Source organism: Manis javanica, chromosome 3 (genome assembly GCF_040802235.1).
Source record: "Manis javanica isolate MJ-LG chromosome 3, MJ_LKY, whole genome shotgun sequence".
Taxonomy (NCBI): Eukaryota; Metazoa; Chordata; class Mammalia; order Pholidota; family Manidae; genus Manis; species Manis javanica.
This window is the reverse complement of record NC_133158.1, coordinates 1,055,037-1,071,997: the sequence shown is the minus strand read 5'-3', so window position 1 is coordinate 1,071,997 and position 16,961 is coordinate 1,055,037. Positions and strand designations below refer to the sequence as shown.

The window sequence follows — 16,961 nt, the reverse complement described above, 5'->3', positions numbered from 1 at the left end:
GCACAGGAGGTGACAAGGCACTTATTTTAGGAAAATCTCCTTTAAAAGTAGATCTCCACTTTGAGACACAGGGATGCCCTGTGCTGAACTGCTGTCCCTGGATCTGCTGCGGGCTCCGGCCTCAGGAGCCAGATGCAGGCGAACTCCACTGCCCACAATAAAGCTGGGCCCACAGACGGCGACATCATCAGGGACGGCGACACCCAGTGGCAGACCCCGCTCTGCATCGTTGCCCCCAGCCAAGGTACGCAGGGGCACCTGACCACAAAGGGCCACAGGCAGCAGGCAGGCTTGAGCCGTGGTCCCCGGGTCCCGGGCCTTTGACATTGGTCCCGGGCCGATGCGGCTCCTCGCCACGTGCTGCCCCTGCTCTTCCCTCAGGACTCCGGCTGCGGCCAGACGTGCGTGACTCGGGCCTCTGGGGCGCAAGACCATGCTGGGCCTCCTGCCATGGGCACTGCGGCACGGTGGGCGGGTGGCTTACGTTACCTCCTAGTAAAATAGCTAGAGGGTAAAACACTCCAATGCCAATTTATTTTTAAAAAGGGTTCTGTGTAATTCTGTGGTTTGCTTTTTTTTGTATAATTGTACAACCTTTGAAAATTACATGAGTTGTAATGGTCTAGTACTATTAATAGTCACTCAGAAAAGACTCTCCCTCCCTCCCTCCCTCCCAGCAACCACCCAGGGTAGATACAAGTCCTGAAAAGAGACCATGTCAATACGGTCTCTACCCTGGAAGAAACACAAAGCGAAAAGATGAGAAGAAAACAAATCCACTTAGAAGTGTGAGGCCGGCGTCTCTCCGGAGGAGGGCCAGGCTGCCCGGGCCGCGAGAGGCAGAGCCTGCGGCATGCAGACGGCAGCGGGCCCCAGCCCCAGCCCTGTGCGGCCGCCTGGGCCCCCTAGGTGTCATGGAAGTCCTTCAGCAGGGTCCTCCTCCGCTGCTCTGCTATGTGCATCTGGTTCTCCAGGTCCTGTACCAGGGAAGCAAGTTGGGGCTGCACAGCCCAGTCCCGAGGGCGGGGTGCGGCCAGAGCCACAAGCACCAAGCCCTGGACTCTGAGGGCAGAGTTGCCCTCCCCACCCTTCTGAGCAGCTGCTTCCAGCCTGTGTGCCAACGACCCCGTGCCTGTCGACGGGCCAGCTCCCCGCGCCTGCAGAGACCGTAGGACAGCAGCCGCACTCACCCCTCGGTCATAGCTGTCTGCTCGCTCCACTTTCCACGACAGGTTTTCGATCTCGGCCTCCAGCTGGGCCTGCTGGTATTCAAACTGTACGGGCAGAGCAGGAGGGTCAGAAGGAGAGGGCGGTAGCCGGGCAGGGCCTGCGGACGGATGGGCAGACGCGGCACACCTCAGGCTCGCGTGGGCCGCAGACCGCCCAGGAACTCCTCAGGGAGCAAGCGTGTTCCCGTGCCCAGGCCAGAGTCCCATCGAAAGTGGGCATGCACAGCCTGAACGGCAGAGCCCCAGAGAAAGGGGAGGACCCCAGCCCCTGAAGGGAGAGCCCCCAGCAGACAGGGAGGCACGCTGAAAAACAAGTCCACACGGGTTTTCACCCAGTACTTCATGTTCTTGGCCCTTCTACAAATGAGGAGCCTTAAAAATAGTCAAAGCATTTGACACAGTGACTGTACACCCAAGCTTTATGCACCAAGATGTTCCTCCAGGTCTTATGTGTTAGTGGGAATCAGAAACAATAAATGCCCAAATGACAATGAGCACACAGTGGAGCGTTTGTTTATGCAGCTCTTACAAAATGGTATTTCCTGGCCTGGCAAATAGCAACAGCTGTGACAAGCTGCTGCAAGTAAGTGAGCAAATACTAATTTTAGAAAGCTGGAAATGCTAACAGTGCTCATTTCTTTCTGGCAGGATCACAGACACTATCAATGTTTTTCTGTGTTTTCCAATATTTAAACAATGAAAAGTGATTTCCTTTGTCATCTGGCGGGGCAAACAGCCCCATATCAAGATGGAGGAGGAAACAAAGATGTAAGAAGCCCACTGTCGTTTAGTGACATGTGTGCAGGCTGTCCCCCCAAAGCACGGGCCCCCGGCTGGTCCTGGACCTTTTCTGCCCGCCACCCTCTAAATATGGCCATTTGGGGGCTGCAGTGTATCTGCCTTACTATGACAGAAAGCCAGCCCCTGACGCCTACTTTGGCAATGCCCGGAGGAGGAGGGAGCTCTAAAATGGACCGCTGTCCTGACGGTGGCCTTTCAATCACCTGGGTCTGATCCCCAGGGCCCTGTGAAGTGCTGGCGGACGAGGACCCGCCGAGGCAGGGTGGAGGGACTTGCCGCCTTACCAGCTTCTTCCGGGGTCCAGACTCCATGTAGTATGCATACGGGTACGTGTACTGCAGGGTGTAGCGGCACTGCAACACGAGAGGAGAAGGTGCCTGTGTCCCTGCTCGCCACCCACAGGCGTCTCAGCTGCTTTCACAGACCTCACCCCATCATGCAGATTTGCCTGGCTCTACAGGTATGGGCCTGAAGAAATGAGGCCAAGCCAAATAAAGGATGAATTGGGGGACAACGTGGGAAAAACTGAAACAAAAATGGTCACAGAACACCCACAGTTCCTTTTTCAAACTGTGATTCATTACCAGCAGCTGCCTCAATGGCTCTTCCCTCTTGAGTCGGACATCAGAGTCCACACATCTATCTCAATACTTGTCCAAAGACAATCTCTTATTTTCCTTTGAGTGACGCATGGATGGGACAAAAGAAGAAAAGGGCTCTGGCTTCCCCGCAGTTCCTTCCCTGCAGGCAGAGGCGGCGGAGTACTCTTCCTGGAAATGCTCTGGACACCCAGCGGAGGGCTGCGTCCTCAGCGGGCCAGGCCCAGCCCGGGGAACCGTGGACCCGTGAGCAGAAGCATGCGGGGCTGCACAGGGCGCCGAACCCCTGCCCCCGACAGTGCCTCCCACCCTCAGAGGTATGGGCCTGACAGACCAGGCGTCCGACCGGGGCTCTGAAGAGGCACAGACCTTGGCCAAGAGCTTGGCAGCATTCTGCAGGTACTGCCAGTCGATCCACGTGCCCAGGTTATTCATGACCCTCTCCTGAATCTTCTCGTGAATCCTCTGGTACGTCTGTGCCTCTAGCTGCAAGCTCTTGTTGTGGTTTTCCCACTGCAGGGGGCAGAGCGGGGAGAGCTGCACGAGCCCCAGGAAGTGCAGAGGCCACACAGGAGCTCAGAAGGCACCCCAGCTGGCAGGGCCTGGCCACGGTCCCATCTGACCTCTGGGGACTGTGTGTCCTGGTGAGTGTGGGAGGGGACTTCTTCAGTCCACACCACCAGCCCTGTCTGCCAGATCACTCTACCCTGAGGCCCACACAAAGCTAGCACCCCCAACTCCTGTGCTGGGGAACCAGATGTGCCATGCTCTGTGGGTTTCTGGAGGGCCTCCCTGGAGGACACTCCCGCTCAATCTGGCTATCAGTCGGGCCTTCACTGTCCCTTAGCCCATCCATCAAGCAGGGCCAGCACCACATCCTTTGTTTTGGCTATGGCTGCCCTGCGAGCCCACAGCCACCCTGTGCAGGTGCCGCCAGCACCGCTGTGGGAGCCCCTTGCCCTGAGCGGGCGTGCATGCCGGCTCCAGCCTCCAGGCACTGGAGTTCTACCCCAGCGGGTCAGCTGGAGGAAGGCCACGTCGAGGGGCAGCCGAAGGTGGGGACACCTACCCTCTCAAAGTAGAACAAGTACTTCTTGAGGGCCTCCCTGGCCTGGGCCTGCTGGCTCTGGTTGACAATGTCCGGGTTCTCCTTGTAGCGGCTGCACTCGTAGTACTCGCTGCCGTGGGTCTTCCAGTCGCCCAGGCACATCCAGCAGAAGTCTGCACAGACAGGCGGGCGCCTCACCCCCTGCCCGGGCCCCGGACACACCCTGCCTCCTGAGGACCACCTGCCCAGCTCCTGTGCTAGAAGGCTCCGCACACAAAGTTGGGAATGAAGTCTTTCTCCCTTTCTCTTATTCTTTGAAAAAAAATTTCTGGAAGACCTACAACTACACAGCAGCCCATACCCAGAACTGTGGCTCTGCTTCCATGGCGAAGAGGCAAGGAGAGAAAAACACAAGACCCGCTGCAGATGCCACATGTCCAAACAGCTCCTGCCATCATGTGGAGAGGGGCCAGCAGAGTCTCTGAAGTGCCCAGTAGGGGCTGAACCGTCTCCCGGGATTCACTACCCAGGCTGGCTCACTGGCTTCCCAAAAGTGGCTCTTGTAAAATTTCAGGAAGCTAAAGCCACATCCGGAGACCCGAGGTCGCTGGCTTCTCCTCTCGGAAGCCTCTCCTTCACGAGCCCCAGTGTGCTGGCTGCACTGCTAGGGCTGCCGGTCTAGGTGGCAAGCCCCACACATACGGCAACACAAGGGGTGGCAGCAAACTCTGCGGGCACATGCTCGGGGGGCGCAGGGTGGCCTGGGCACTATCTTGTCCACCGTGCTGCTGCTCTTTCAACTGCCTTACCCGCTGTCCAAGTGGACAGTTTGTGTCCTTTTCACTCAGACACGGAGAGAGACAGCAGGATGCCTGGGGGAGGCGGCCACACCCTCGGCCTACCCTCCTGCTGCACGTCAGAGCCACTGCTCCCTCCCAAGACCTGCCATGTCCACCCTGCTTAGGGTGGCTCCTGGGAAACACAGTAACAAGATGAGATGGGCCCTTTCAAAAAGAAGTTCTTGGCCTCCCTGTCAGCATCTCGGCAGTGTGTAAGAGACTTTTGGGGGCGTATTTCCTAACTGAAGGACTTTTATTTCTTTACTTCATCTGGCAGGAAGGGAAGCAAAGCCAACAGGCTCTAGACAACCTTCTGATAGACAGAGGCAGCCCGAAAAGCCACATCAAGGCTCCTCAGGAAGCTTTATCAAACCTCAGGAGAAACTATTATTTACTGCCTTCAGTAAAGCCATGTACAGCCTGCTCTAAAAGGTGTCCATAGGGCCACACGGATAAGCCCCATGCTACTGCCTTGGCAGAAATAAAAAGCACATGCTAGAGTCTTCCCAAATGAGTGAGGGTGCAGGAGGCGGCCTTACCTGGGCTCTGTCTATATGTGTCAGCAAGATGGCAGCGTGACTATAGAGGGACCAGAAACTATAAACCCCGACAGCTGCCTGATGCTGCTTGTGACTGAAGTGCCGAGGCCCTTTGCTGGCTGTCACGTCAGTGCAAAGGTACTCACTAAACAAGCGGTGGAGGCTGCCACGGGCCGGCAGCACCCAGCCTAGGACTCACCGTGTTTGCACTTGGAGCATTGCTGTGAGAGGGAAGCAGAAGGAACATGTCAGGACCTGGCCGAAGCCATGGGCCGCGCGCAGAGGGCCGGCGTCTGCTCACCATGTGATTGCAGCCTCCGTTCTTCTCGATGCAGATGTTGCATGCAGGACACTGGGGAGACAAAAGGGCACCGTTAGGCTCGCATGCTGCCGAGCCACGGCAAACACACACTACACAGAGATCCCAGCGCACGAGCCCAGCAGTGAGCGCATGGCATGGGCACTTCTGGGGAGAGCACCTCATTTAAATATGGCAGATTGCTGCGGCTGGAACAGCAATTCATGGGAACAGATCAGCATGTTTGGCTATGCGACATTCTGAGCACCAGCCGAGCCCCACCACATCCCCCACACATCTCTGCCACAGGGCTGCTCAGAGTTAGCACCAACTGAGTTGGCAGAAAGCCTGCCAGCCTGGGAGGAATGTTAGACAGCACAGAGCTGCCACGGCGGACAGAGTGCTGCTTGGCCTGCCTCAACTTCTGTATCCAGAAGTGGGAGAGGAAACCACCACTAAACCTGCTCACTCTCATCTGAGGGATGCCGGCAGCCCAGGTGGCAGTGCAGAGGTGAGCCTGACGCTGTGCCCCCCACTGCCAGGAGGCCGACTATGCTTCAGGCTGTCACAGTCACAGCTGTGTCTGTACGTGCACCAACTCGGCACGTGACCAGTACAGGGTACAGCCCCAGGTACCCAGTCGTCCAGGGCTCTGGCCCGGGTGTGCATTAGAGCCTTCTGTTTACTAGGTGTGGCTATCAGCCTCGTCCCTCCCTGTGCTGTTAAAAGCCTAGAAGGCATTCAATAAAACCTGGTTTTCTTCTAATTGGTTCCCCGGTGTGTCCAACTGTTCCAGGCATTTCAGCATTTCATTAAAATGAATGCACCCAACGCACTTCACAATAAACTGCTGCAAACCAAAAAGTCTGGGTGAGGGTCTGTGGCCTCCAGCAAGGACCCTGGGGCTGTGCTCTCAGACGGCCCACCTGCCCGAGCCTGGGAAGCACCAAGGAGAGCAGATCCATGGCAGGTAAGACACAGTCCTTACGTCTTTAGTGTGAGCACTAATGTAGTTGGCTGTCTCAGAGTCATCCGCACACTTGGTGAGCCACTTCCGGATCGTGGTGCAGTCTGTGGGGGCGTGGTACATCTGGCGACACTTGAAACTTAAAACCAGAAAAGAGAAACATTCAAATGATCATTAATTACGTTAGGATTCCAGATTTTTAATTTTCCTTCTCTCCAAGCCAACAGATCCTAAATCAGAGCTGGTCAAAGAGGTAAAGCCACCTCTCAAGGCCTTTGGGACCTTTACTTACCCAGGATCGTAGTAAAATTCTGTGTGAACTTTTCTTCAGTCTAAGCCCCTCTAAGACAAACTGTCAACATAACCAAATGAAATATTTCTGTTTTCACTGTCTTGTGTAGCATCAACCCTTCCTGCAAGATTGTCTAATTCAGAACTCAGCCTCCCAAAGTCCCGGTTAAATGCTCTGAGGAGGACACACTGGCTCAGAGCCAAGGCAGGGCACTAGACCTCCTTCCGGAAGGCAGATGAGCCCACAAGACACACAAATGGCAGAGCATGGTGGCCACAGAAGGTATGGCCACACTGCTGGGCACTAAGGGAAGAAAACTGTCCCAACACTCATGGGGTGAGGTGCTCACACTGAATTCCCCTTTGTACAGCCAACATGCTGTGTGGGTGGTGGGGCTCAGGCAGACAGTAACACGCGCCCCAGGAACAGAAGCTCCTGCTCTGGGACAGAGGATGGAAAGCGGCTGCATGAGCAGCTCTTGGCCTCCGCAGAGCCACAGACCCTTCAGCTGTTTCTTCAAAGGCAGACACAGCACATCTTCCACGCAGTGTCTGTGAAGCCCCACCACGAACCCTCCAGCTGGGTGTGGCTGTGGGGGACAGATGTAGACCTAATTACGACTGCCATTACCTCGCACCTCTTCCTCACGACAGTATCAATACACAGCCGTTGGGAGAATGAAGTTAGTGACAGGGTCAGGGGAGTGCCTTTTCCCTTCAGTCCATGGCAGCCATTGCCCTCCTAGTCATCAATGCGACAAACTAAACCCCAAGCAGACGTGAACTACATTTATGAAACAGTGTTGTAAAATCAGCCGAGATAGGCTGAGGGAAAGATTAAAACACTGACAAGGCTTAGCTTCCAGATACAGTAATACGTGAATTATCTGTGCAGGGGATATGCCCCTCCCCCCTGCCCCAACACATAGTCTCTGGGCCTGGAATCTTAAAAGCACAAACCACAGCACATCTTCCAAGAATCCTGCCACTTTCTCATGTCCGACTGAGCACTATGGACAGCTCAAGGTCCATGAGGTGCCAGGGCGCACCCTGCCCTGCACAGCGGCCCCCTGAGGGCCATCTCTCCCGGCTGAAGCCTCACAGGGCACAGTGGCAGAGCTGCCTGAGGGTGCCGCGCAGCCACACTCTCTTACCAGAAGACCTCGTTGCACCGACTGCACTGTACCCGGCGGGCTCTGGGCTCCTGTACGCGGATCACCATGGGGCAGTCTGCGCCGGGGCACAGCTGGAGCTGGTAATGACTCTGTGAACACACCAAGGGGAGACAATGAGGACAGCCCCTCCTCGGTGCCTCCAGCTTCGCCCTCCGAGTACTCAAGCATGCCTGTTCTTGCAGCTGATGCTTTCTATCAGGCACGATAGGGACCCAGGATGCGTGTGGTGAGGACCAGATATGAGGCAGACTGGACATGACCTTCGATATTTAGCTTTAAGTAGGTGGCACCTCACCAGAATGATGTAAGCTCAGCTCACAAAATGGGATACAGAACTGCATCTGTGAGATGGAAGTGCATCAGGCCCAGGCCCGGAGAGGAACAGCCCTGTTAGCTCTGCATCTCAGGCTGTTACGCCAAGTGAGGCAAATCAGACACAAAGACAAAAAAAACCCAAAAACACCACCATATGATCTCACTTGCACATGGGATCTAAAAAACTAAATTCCAAGGATAAAATAAATTAGTCATGGGGATAACAGTACAGCATGAGAAATAAAAAATGAAAAAAAAAGAACAACATAAAACAAAACTCAACTGATAGACACAGAGAGCAGACTGCTGGTTATCAGAGGGAAGAGGGTTGGGGGCGGATGAAATTGGTGAAGGGGACCAATTGCACGCTGAAGACAGTAACGAGACTTACTGGGCCGCTCACTTTGTAGTGTAAATTATCAAAGTATTATGTTGCACACTTGAAACTAATAATGTTATATACCAAGTTTACCTCAATTAAAAATAAAACAAGGGGCTCCACGACCCTCAGGCATCTGCCAAAGCAGCAAAGAGCACAAGGAGCAAGGCATTCCGTCCATCCTGTGGCCCATGTGTGCGGAGACTCAGCCCGCCCATCAACCCAACAGGCTTATGCCTAAAGGACAAGACGACCGCTGAGAGGTCGGGCATGAGAGACAGACAGGCAGACTGCCAGGGAAGGGCTCCAGCGCGGACAGGCTGGAGTACTGGGCAGGTTTCCAAATCACACAAGAGGTAGCGCCCCTTCCCTGTGCTGGATCGCACGGTGACCGAGCGGAACGCCAGTGCCCCGGCAGACCTGCCTTGTGCTCATCCCCCCAACGTCAGGGCCTGTGTGAGCCACTCTATGAAGTGGGGATGTCCGACCATTGTGAGGGGAAATCAAGGCTCAGAAACAAAACACCGGGTTGAAGGTAATACTGTGGGCAAGCACCAGCGTGGAACTCGCTTGGTCAGCCTGGCTCCGGGGCCTCTGTTCTTCTGTACTACCAGTGTTTTTCAAGTTTTTTTTAAAAGCCCCGGAGCCCTTTCGTCACATAGTGGCACCTAATGGCCGTGGTGAGCATGCCACGGGAAGGAGACCCGGGAAGCCGGAGGGCACAGCAGGCCCAGTGCGCCGTACCTCCACGTAGTCTCTGAAGAGGTAGCGCCTATATTTGTCTCTCAACTCTTCGCTGGGCAGCAGTGGAAACACAAAGTCCTCTGGCGTTCGGAGCAGGCAGTCCTGAGCCATGCAGGAGACTCCTGTTGGGCAAAGACAACTGGTGGACAAGCATTCTGCAGAGGACAAAACAGTGACCCAGTCGCCCACCAAGTCAACCGACGAATCCAGGTTCCACACAGGGAGCCCTTGAAGCAGCAGAATTTATTCAAAGAAGAGAGAAATTAATACATTTGCACAGTGGTGCAACCAAAATGTTACCCCAAATTACAGATGTATCTAACAAACAGCACAATAAAAAACAGTATCATTTAAAAACTCTTATAGGGTCCTGTCTGACTGTGCAGGTTTGTGATGGGGAACATCAGGTGCCAGTTGCGACCACCACACAAGGAGGCTCTGCAGACAATCTCTGGGATGCCAGTTTAGCTTCAGCGTCATGAAGCCACACTACGAGTGGCACTCCTGCACACAGCCCTCACATCAGACCCATGTGTCACCTGGCCGGAGCAGACTCCCTGGGTGTCTGGGAAGCAGAACAGGGCAGGCAGCCTGAGGATGGCTCCCCCAAACGCGAGCCCTGTGCTGGCACCAGCATTCACCTACGTGCCCAGCATCAGCTGTCCTCTTCTCGTTCTGTTCAGGACTTGGGGGGCTCTGCAGAACTTCCCCGCCCAGACTGACACACTCACCCACGCCCACGCCATCCTTGACGAGCACCGAGCAGTGCTGTTCCCAGCAGCTGCGGCAGAACTGGTGCTGGCAGGCCAGAGAGAGCAGGTTTTCCTTCCGCACAAACTGCATGCACACTGCACAGTGGTGAGGGGGATGGGCGGCAGGGACCTGGGGAGGACACAGTGTGTGAGGCAGAGAGCAGCAGGGCCCTGGGGCACCTCTGCAGCCGGGTAAGCAGCCGGAAATGCCAGCCCCGTACCAGTGTCAGGATCGAGTGCAGTGCGCAGGCTCCGCGCACCCCCAGGGCTCTGAGCAGAAAGCGCAGGCCAGGAAGGCTCCTGGAGGTGGCAGCCCTGAGCTGGGCTTGCAGATCACTAGGATCCGAGACAGAGAGAAGGCTGAAGTGAGAATTTATAGTAGTCTAAAATGTCATGCTGAGTAACAGCTCAGGATTTTGTAACTGCCAAGGTCCTTAGAGGTCATTCAGGCCAACTTTTTTTAGAGGCCACTGGGTTGCTTTTGTCCTGCTCCATGCAGCAGGCAGAGCTGCCTCAACAAGTACTGGCAGCCCAACCACAAAGCACGAAGGCTCCTGAGTTCAGGACCCTCCCACAGCCCACTCCGCAGCTTCGCTCGCTGGAGACAGCGGCCTTCCCAGATCAGTATGCCCAAGACACAAAACATACAGTGTTGGCAAAGCTACAGCTCATCCGTGACACACCAGAGATGTCACATGCAATTAACTGGGCTGAGGAAGACGCCTACAAAGGAGGAAACTCCTCTAGGATGGGGGCACGTCGCTGTGAAGCGTGAACCCCAGAGCCCACACTGTGCTGTCCATGGCAGGCAAAGACAGCCTGTGGGCCCAAAGCAGCCAGAGCCACAAACCGATGCACACCCCACCAGCTGGGCTCACACAAGGCTCCGGTCGGCTCTCTGCAGGCACAAGAAACCCCCGAGGAGAAGGCCTGTGTTCTCATGTGCACCCAGTGCACTCCTGGAGACTTTCTCCTACCAGGCTGGGGAAGTTATGTGGTGACCTGAGCCCCAGTCCACCCTCCTGAGAGCTCATTTCACAGGCGCTTGCTGAACTCCTAGACACACAGGAAGCTGCTGTGCATGAAGATATGGCTTCCCATACAGCAGGCACGGCTGAAGAGGTGAGTGAGTCACTCATGCACCCATGGAAAAGGGTAAAGATCTAACTAGACGGGTGCGAAGGGGAGAGGTCAGAGGAGACAAGCTTGTGAGGAACGGCTTGTGCCTGGGTCTTTAAAGGCAAGTTCCAGTCCCACAGCAAGTATGGTACAGGACCCGGACATTCCAGGGAATGCACAAGCAGACTGCACCAGACCCACAGTATGCAGGGGACCAGCAGGGAGCCCAGCAGGACCAGAGTGCGGCTGTGTGTCAGCACAGGCCTGAAGCTGGGGAGGCCCAACAGCAGTGACTGATGCCCTGCCCAAACTACAGTGAGGAAGATTCAGGCCCATACTGGAGCAACTGTCTGAGGCATGTCACTGTCAGTAAGGGAGGACACTTCTCACGCAGGACACACTCACATGTTTTGAAGGACTGGGCTGAACTCGAGCCTCAACGAGCAGCTGAGCAGAATTAGATTTGTATCTACAAAACAAAAAGCAGAAATAAAGGGAATCACACACTGAAGACAAACATTTTTCCCTCTCAACAAAAACAGAAGAGACCAACATGTGTTGTGGTCACACTTGAGTGTCTCCACCTCTGTCTCCATAACCTCACCACAGAGCCAAGCTGTCTTTCACCTTAGCACAAATATTTTCTCTCTTTCAGTTTTTAGCTCATTTGGTATAAGAGTAATAACCCTGCCTCAAAGGGAATGAACCGTGAGAGAAATATGAATGACTCTCTGGATCTTTTCTGGAAATATAGGCAAGTATCTTTGTCTCTGCAGAACAGGAGAGGAGATCTTAAGGCACAGAAAATGCAAAGTGTGAAGGAAAATTCTGGCAAATTATGCTACACCGAAGAACTTGGGTTCACTGGAAGACACCATAAAGTGAAAAACCAGGCTATAAGCTGAAAGATAATTCAACATATATACATGATTGACAAAGGACTGACATTCAGAATAAGCAAAACAAAACCTCCTAAAAGTTCATTGGATAAGACAAAATAACAATTAAAAAATGGACAAAAGACTGAAAAGGCATTTCAGAGAAAAGGAGGCACAAAAGGCCATTAAGCAGATGCCAAGATGCTCGACCTCCTGAGGAATCTGGGACTTTGAAACTAAGAACAATTTGATGCCATTTATACCCACCAGAGTGTAAGACTTTTAAGTCTCACAATGTCAGAAACACTCACACACCACTGGTCAGCATGAGACATGGTAAAGTACTGTGGAAAACACTTCAGTATATCTAGTAAAGCTGAAGAAACACAGCCCCGACAGCCAGGCAAGTCACTTTTATAGTGAAGCCTAGAAAAATTATAGGCCACTAGGAGTCACGTACAAGAGTATTCTGAGCTGCATTATCTGTAACAGCAAAAAACTAAAACCTCACAAATGGTTTCTGACAGGAGGGTGAAGAGGATGTCCTAAAATCCACCTGTGTTAATTTAAAACAAAGAACACATACTGCATGAGTCCACATCTGTGAAGTCATAAACACATAAAGAACTAAAAGACACATAAAATTTAAGAATAAATAAGAAAATTATCAACACCAAATTCAAGATACTGGCCACCTTGGAGAGGAAGGAAGAGGTGCAGCCAGGTAGGAAATGCGGCCAGAGGCCGCAGAGGGAGGGCCAAAGAGTTTCTTAAATTTGGGTGGACACTTAAAGAGTGTTTGCTTTACTGTCCTTTAAAACCTACACACGTTACACACACAGGTGCATGCAAACATTTTGAAAAAGAAATATTTCATAATAAAAATTTAATTCCTTTCTGGAATGAGGTGTGGCTTAAATACACTTAAAAATCAAAACAATCATTATGGGGCAATAAAAGTGCCACCCCAAACCCAGAAAAACCACGAGGAATCTGAGGAGGGAAGAGTCACATCTTGTCTATGTGATTTCTTCACCCCACCTCATCAGAGTGACCCCTTCAATGTCCTACTTCTCACACTAGTAATCGCCTCAGTGCGGCCGCCCAGATCCCCGATCCCACATCAGGCTAGAGTGGACAGAGACGCCGGAGCCCTAAGAGCAGGCGGGAGGGCGGCATCGACGTCCTCAGCCCCAGAGCAGAGCGGGCGAACATGCAGCGATTCCCGAGCTTCTGCTTCTCCTGGGAGGGCTGGGCTGCGCTCGCCGACTCGGCCATCCAAGCCGCGGAGGAGGAAAGGCACGACCCCCTCTGCAGACGAATGGAGTCGTGCCGTACGAGAAGAGAAGCCTCTGGGGCGTGAGGGCACAGGGCTGGTGACTGGTGCCCCTCACCCGGCGATTCTGATCTCCAGGGGTTGCTGGCAGAGTATGGAGACATTTTCTATTTCACACAGCTGGGGGCACTACAGTACTGACTTCCCGGCAGAGGGCAAGGACTCTGCCAGACCTCCTGCAATTCACACAAGTCTCCCCACAGCGAAGTGAGACCCAGCCCAGGACGTTAGTAGTGGGGAGAGCGAGGAACGCTGTGCAGGCAGAGGCAGACGCCTCCAAGGGTGGGGCCTAGGACATCTCCCGGGAGGCACAGGAGAAGAACCCTTTCTCCGACAGCTTCGAAGACATCTTGAGACTCCCAAGATCTGTGCCTTCTGGAGGGGGTGGTAGGCTGGCCAACCTTTTCTAAGGTCATACTCCAAATGTGGTGGTGCTCTCCCCACCTGACGTATCGAAAAGAAGGAACTGGAGATGTTGGCAAATGTTACCTAGAAGGGCACTGCTTACAGGTTAACAATGGCATGAAGGACGTGAACTAAAGTCACAGTCCAGCAACAGGGATTTGGGAAAAGTATGGATCTATCTATAGGTATGATGAAATACTGTGCCGGCAATCAAACTGGGGCAGAAAAATATATGCTTACAACATGGGAAAATGTTCTCCATGTATTGAGAGAAAAAGGATATACGATACGATCCAGTGTTTTAAAAATATAATACGCACGTTGTTGGATACTCCAAAACGTGAACAATAGTTCCCACTGAGTGGGCAAAGATGAGCTACGAGTGTCACCCACACCCCCTGCCAAACACCTTACCTGTCCAGTATCTCTGCAACTTGCCAATGGAAATTAACTAATATAAGTTTAGCAACTGAATGCGATACCTGGAAAGAAGAGAGAGAAGGATCAGTTATAACCCTCAACGTGCTACCTGTGCCGAGAAACACACATCTGCGCCTGCAGCCGGCCCTGGCTGGATTCTCCGACTCTTGCTCCAGGTTCTCTGCCTCACCTTCCGAGTTTGCATTCTCCAAACTGCTGAGTGACTGGATCTGACTTTCCCATCTTTGTTTTCACTAGTGATGCTTCCAAGAAATCAGTTTTATCTGAACTTAAGCAAATACCACCCCATGTACAGTAAATAACCCAGCAGCCAACTTAAGCAGAACAGCTGTGGGCTCCCTCATGTGACATATGCCCCCTACTTGGGAAGGGCACCTCTACCTGGGCCTGCTGCTTGCAACGACTCTCCAGGCGTGGATTTCCTGTATAAATCCAGCAAACAAAACAAAGAACACCTGATTAAAATCTCCAAATTCCTGGCAACCTATGAGCCCCAAAGGCAAGGACAACTGCAAAGTCTATGGGCAGCTCTTCTGGCCCCCATTCTCTTTTAAAGCACATTGCTTATGGCTATCAGAGAGTCTCAGATGGTGCTATGGGCTAGTAAGTCCACCTGTGTAGAATTTTCTGAGGAAATGAAAGACGATATGTGCATCTCAGTGCCTTGTAAGAGTAGAAAACCAGAAGTAACCTAAATGTTCAACAGAAAGGCCCTGAACAGTATGTGACAGCCCCACGCCATGGACTACATGGTTGCTGACAAGAGGTTGCCCTTGTAAGTATCCCTATCCAGAAAGCAGCTCAAGTTCTGATGTCAGGCTAAGGAAGCCAGTGGTAGAGTAGCAGGAACATGTGACGGCCACACTACCTTGTTGACCAGGGACATAGTCCCCAGAGTGTTCAGACTGGGGTGGGGGCCACAGCAGAGGGAGTGTTTGGAGACCTAGATCAGGCCTCCCAGGGACAGCAGAGCACAGCACGGGGGCACTGCCCCCTCAGGGAGAGCCAGGCACGCACAGGACCATGGCGCTCTGCTCCTGGGCTGAGCCTTCAAACAGGCTGCCAAGGACCTGTGAGGAGGTGAGCACCTGGCCCCCAGGTTAAGAACTGCACCCCCACTCCTGAACTCAGGTCACTCCCTAAAGGAGACAGGGCACAATCTGTGCCGAAGGCTGGGCTGTGAGCGCCTCTTGTCCTGCAGCCCAGGTAAGCCTGGAGAAAGCCCAGGACTCCGGACGGCTCACCTCACCAAGGGCGGGGATCCTTACTCCCCTTCCACACAGGGTAAGAGGCACCGACCACACACGGTGCTGTAGTGTTTTCTTGTCTGAGGCCTAAGGAGACTTCATGCCTAGGAGTCCTGAACTACGACCTCTGAACTTCTTGTTGTGGAAATAACAAGGCCACTCATCCAACAAGACCACACGCCAAAGCAAAAACGGAGACATTTCATTTAAACTTTGAGGACTTTTTCCACGCAGCTCTTGGCTACTGATGCCGTTTGGATGTGCCCCTTGCTGGAACATTTCTCCATCTCCTACCCAGCAGGGCCCACTCAGCCCTACACCACCGTGCTGTCCTGACTTCTACATGTCTCACCACGCAGAGGCTGCCAGGTCCCATCAAGGCACTGAGCTACTGAGGACACCCAGAGTCTCAGCCACGTCCGGCAGCTACCTCCCCGTATCAGCAGGGCAGCTTTGGTGGAGACTTCAAGCTAAAAGGAGGGATCAGAACGCAGATCCACAGAGCCCAGAACTGGACTGGGCAAAGGGTGGCCACTCACATGCTGATAACTAAATAACATCATGCCTTTAATCTGTGGATTTTCTGATTGGAATTTCTCCACCATCCTGAAGAAACAGAATTTAACACTATCCTTGGTCTGATCCCTCAATCTCAGCAGAGAGAGGAAGACCTCAGCAGAAAGCCTCAGGACCAGCCTGGTGCAGCCCGCCTATGGGACACACCATGGCCCTCTGCTGGGGCCAAAAACTGCAGAGAGCCAAGTCCACTAATGACCACTCAGAATATCCCAGCGGAGCAGCTCTGGTGAAATAATGTGAAGGAGGCACATCTAGCACTTTATAAAATTGGCAGTGGATCCTCCCGATCCAGGATGTAGGAGACCACTACTTGCACACCCCCAGCAACCTCCCAGAGGGCAGAAAAGGGGGTGGGATGGCCAATACTTAGCCACCTTCAGCAGGAAGTTCAGGATGAACCCTGTGGATGACATTAGCCATCAGAGACTGAAAGCTGTCACTCCTGAGTGCACACAGCTGAGCTCTCTCGGCAAGGAATGCCCTAGTATTCACTCCACTGCTGTTTAACGCTCAGAGCTCAGCAGTCCATTTGGATTCTATCCACCCGATTCCATCAGTCAACACGTCACAACTGGAAAGTCGTATTTTCTGAGAAAAGAGTCTCGGCAGAATCCTGATGAACCCCTGCTGGACTGCTCCGATCAACAAACTATACCGCCTGGGGGCAGTCAGGATTATGTATTACCAACAAGGGCTTACCATGGGAAAAGGTCAACCCTTTCCCAAACAAAAATGGGTCCAGTGTGGCAATCAACCACTGACACCAAAGACTAATAACTCAGAAAGGGACACATGTGACATGTCATGGTCAAGATAAACTAGCAGTTCTCTTATAGCAATGTGCCATGATGAGATTAAAAGTCTTATTTATTTGAGTCCTTTCCTACTTGTGGAAATATTAGCTGAGGAACTAGGAACTAGCAGTGCAGGGTGTTTCAGCCTCTACTCACAGACACAGGAGCCCACCGTTCTCTCCAATG

General features: G+C 53.2%; 1 protein-coding gene across 6 annotated transcripts in view; it reads right to left on the bottom strand.

The window, feature by feature from the left end:
• ARIH2 (ariadne RBR E3 ubiquitin protein ligase 2) overlaps positions 1-16,961 on the bottom strand; it is a 43,747-nt gene that overhangs the window by 1,082 nt on the left and 25,704 nt on the right. For 4 of the 6 annotated variants that reach the window (XM_036994266.2, XM_036994267.2, XM_036994265.2 and 1 more), the window contains 13 exons: positions 14,129-14,196; positions 11,501-11,564; positions 9,956-10,106; positions 9,225-9,346; positions 7,766-7,875; positions 6,342-6,459; positions 5,357-5,407; positions 5,255-5,276; positions 3,699-3,850; positions 2,999-3,142; positions 2,315-2,383; positions 1,191-1,274; positions 513-977 (listed from right to left, as the gene is read on the bottom strand). In XM_036994266.2, coding sequence (XP_036850161.1) covers positions 906-977; positions 1,191-1,274; positions 2,315-2,383; positions 2,999-3,142; positions 3,699-3,850; positions 5,255-5,276; positions 5,357-5,407; positions 6,342-6,459; positions 7,766-7,875; positions 9,225-9,346; positions 9,956-10,106; positions 11,501-11,564; positions 14,129-14,196 — 1,227 coding nt within the window. In that variant the 3' untranslated portion in view covers positions 513-905. Of the gene's footprint in view, positions 1-512; positions 978-1,190; positions 1,275-2,314; positions 2,384-2,998; positions 3,143-3,698; positions 3,851-5,254; positions 5,277-5,356; positions 5,408-6,341; positions 6,460-7,765; positions 7,876-9,224; positions 9,347-9,955; positions 10,107-10,197; positions 10,311-11,500; positions 11,565-14,128; positions 14,197-16,961 lie in introns of those variants that run through there. The other 2 variants (XM_073230576.1, XM_017679729.3) reach the window with 2 other exon arrangements.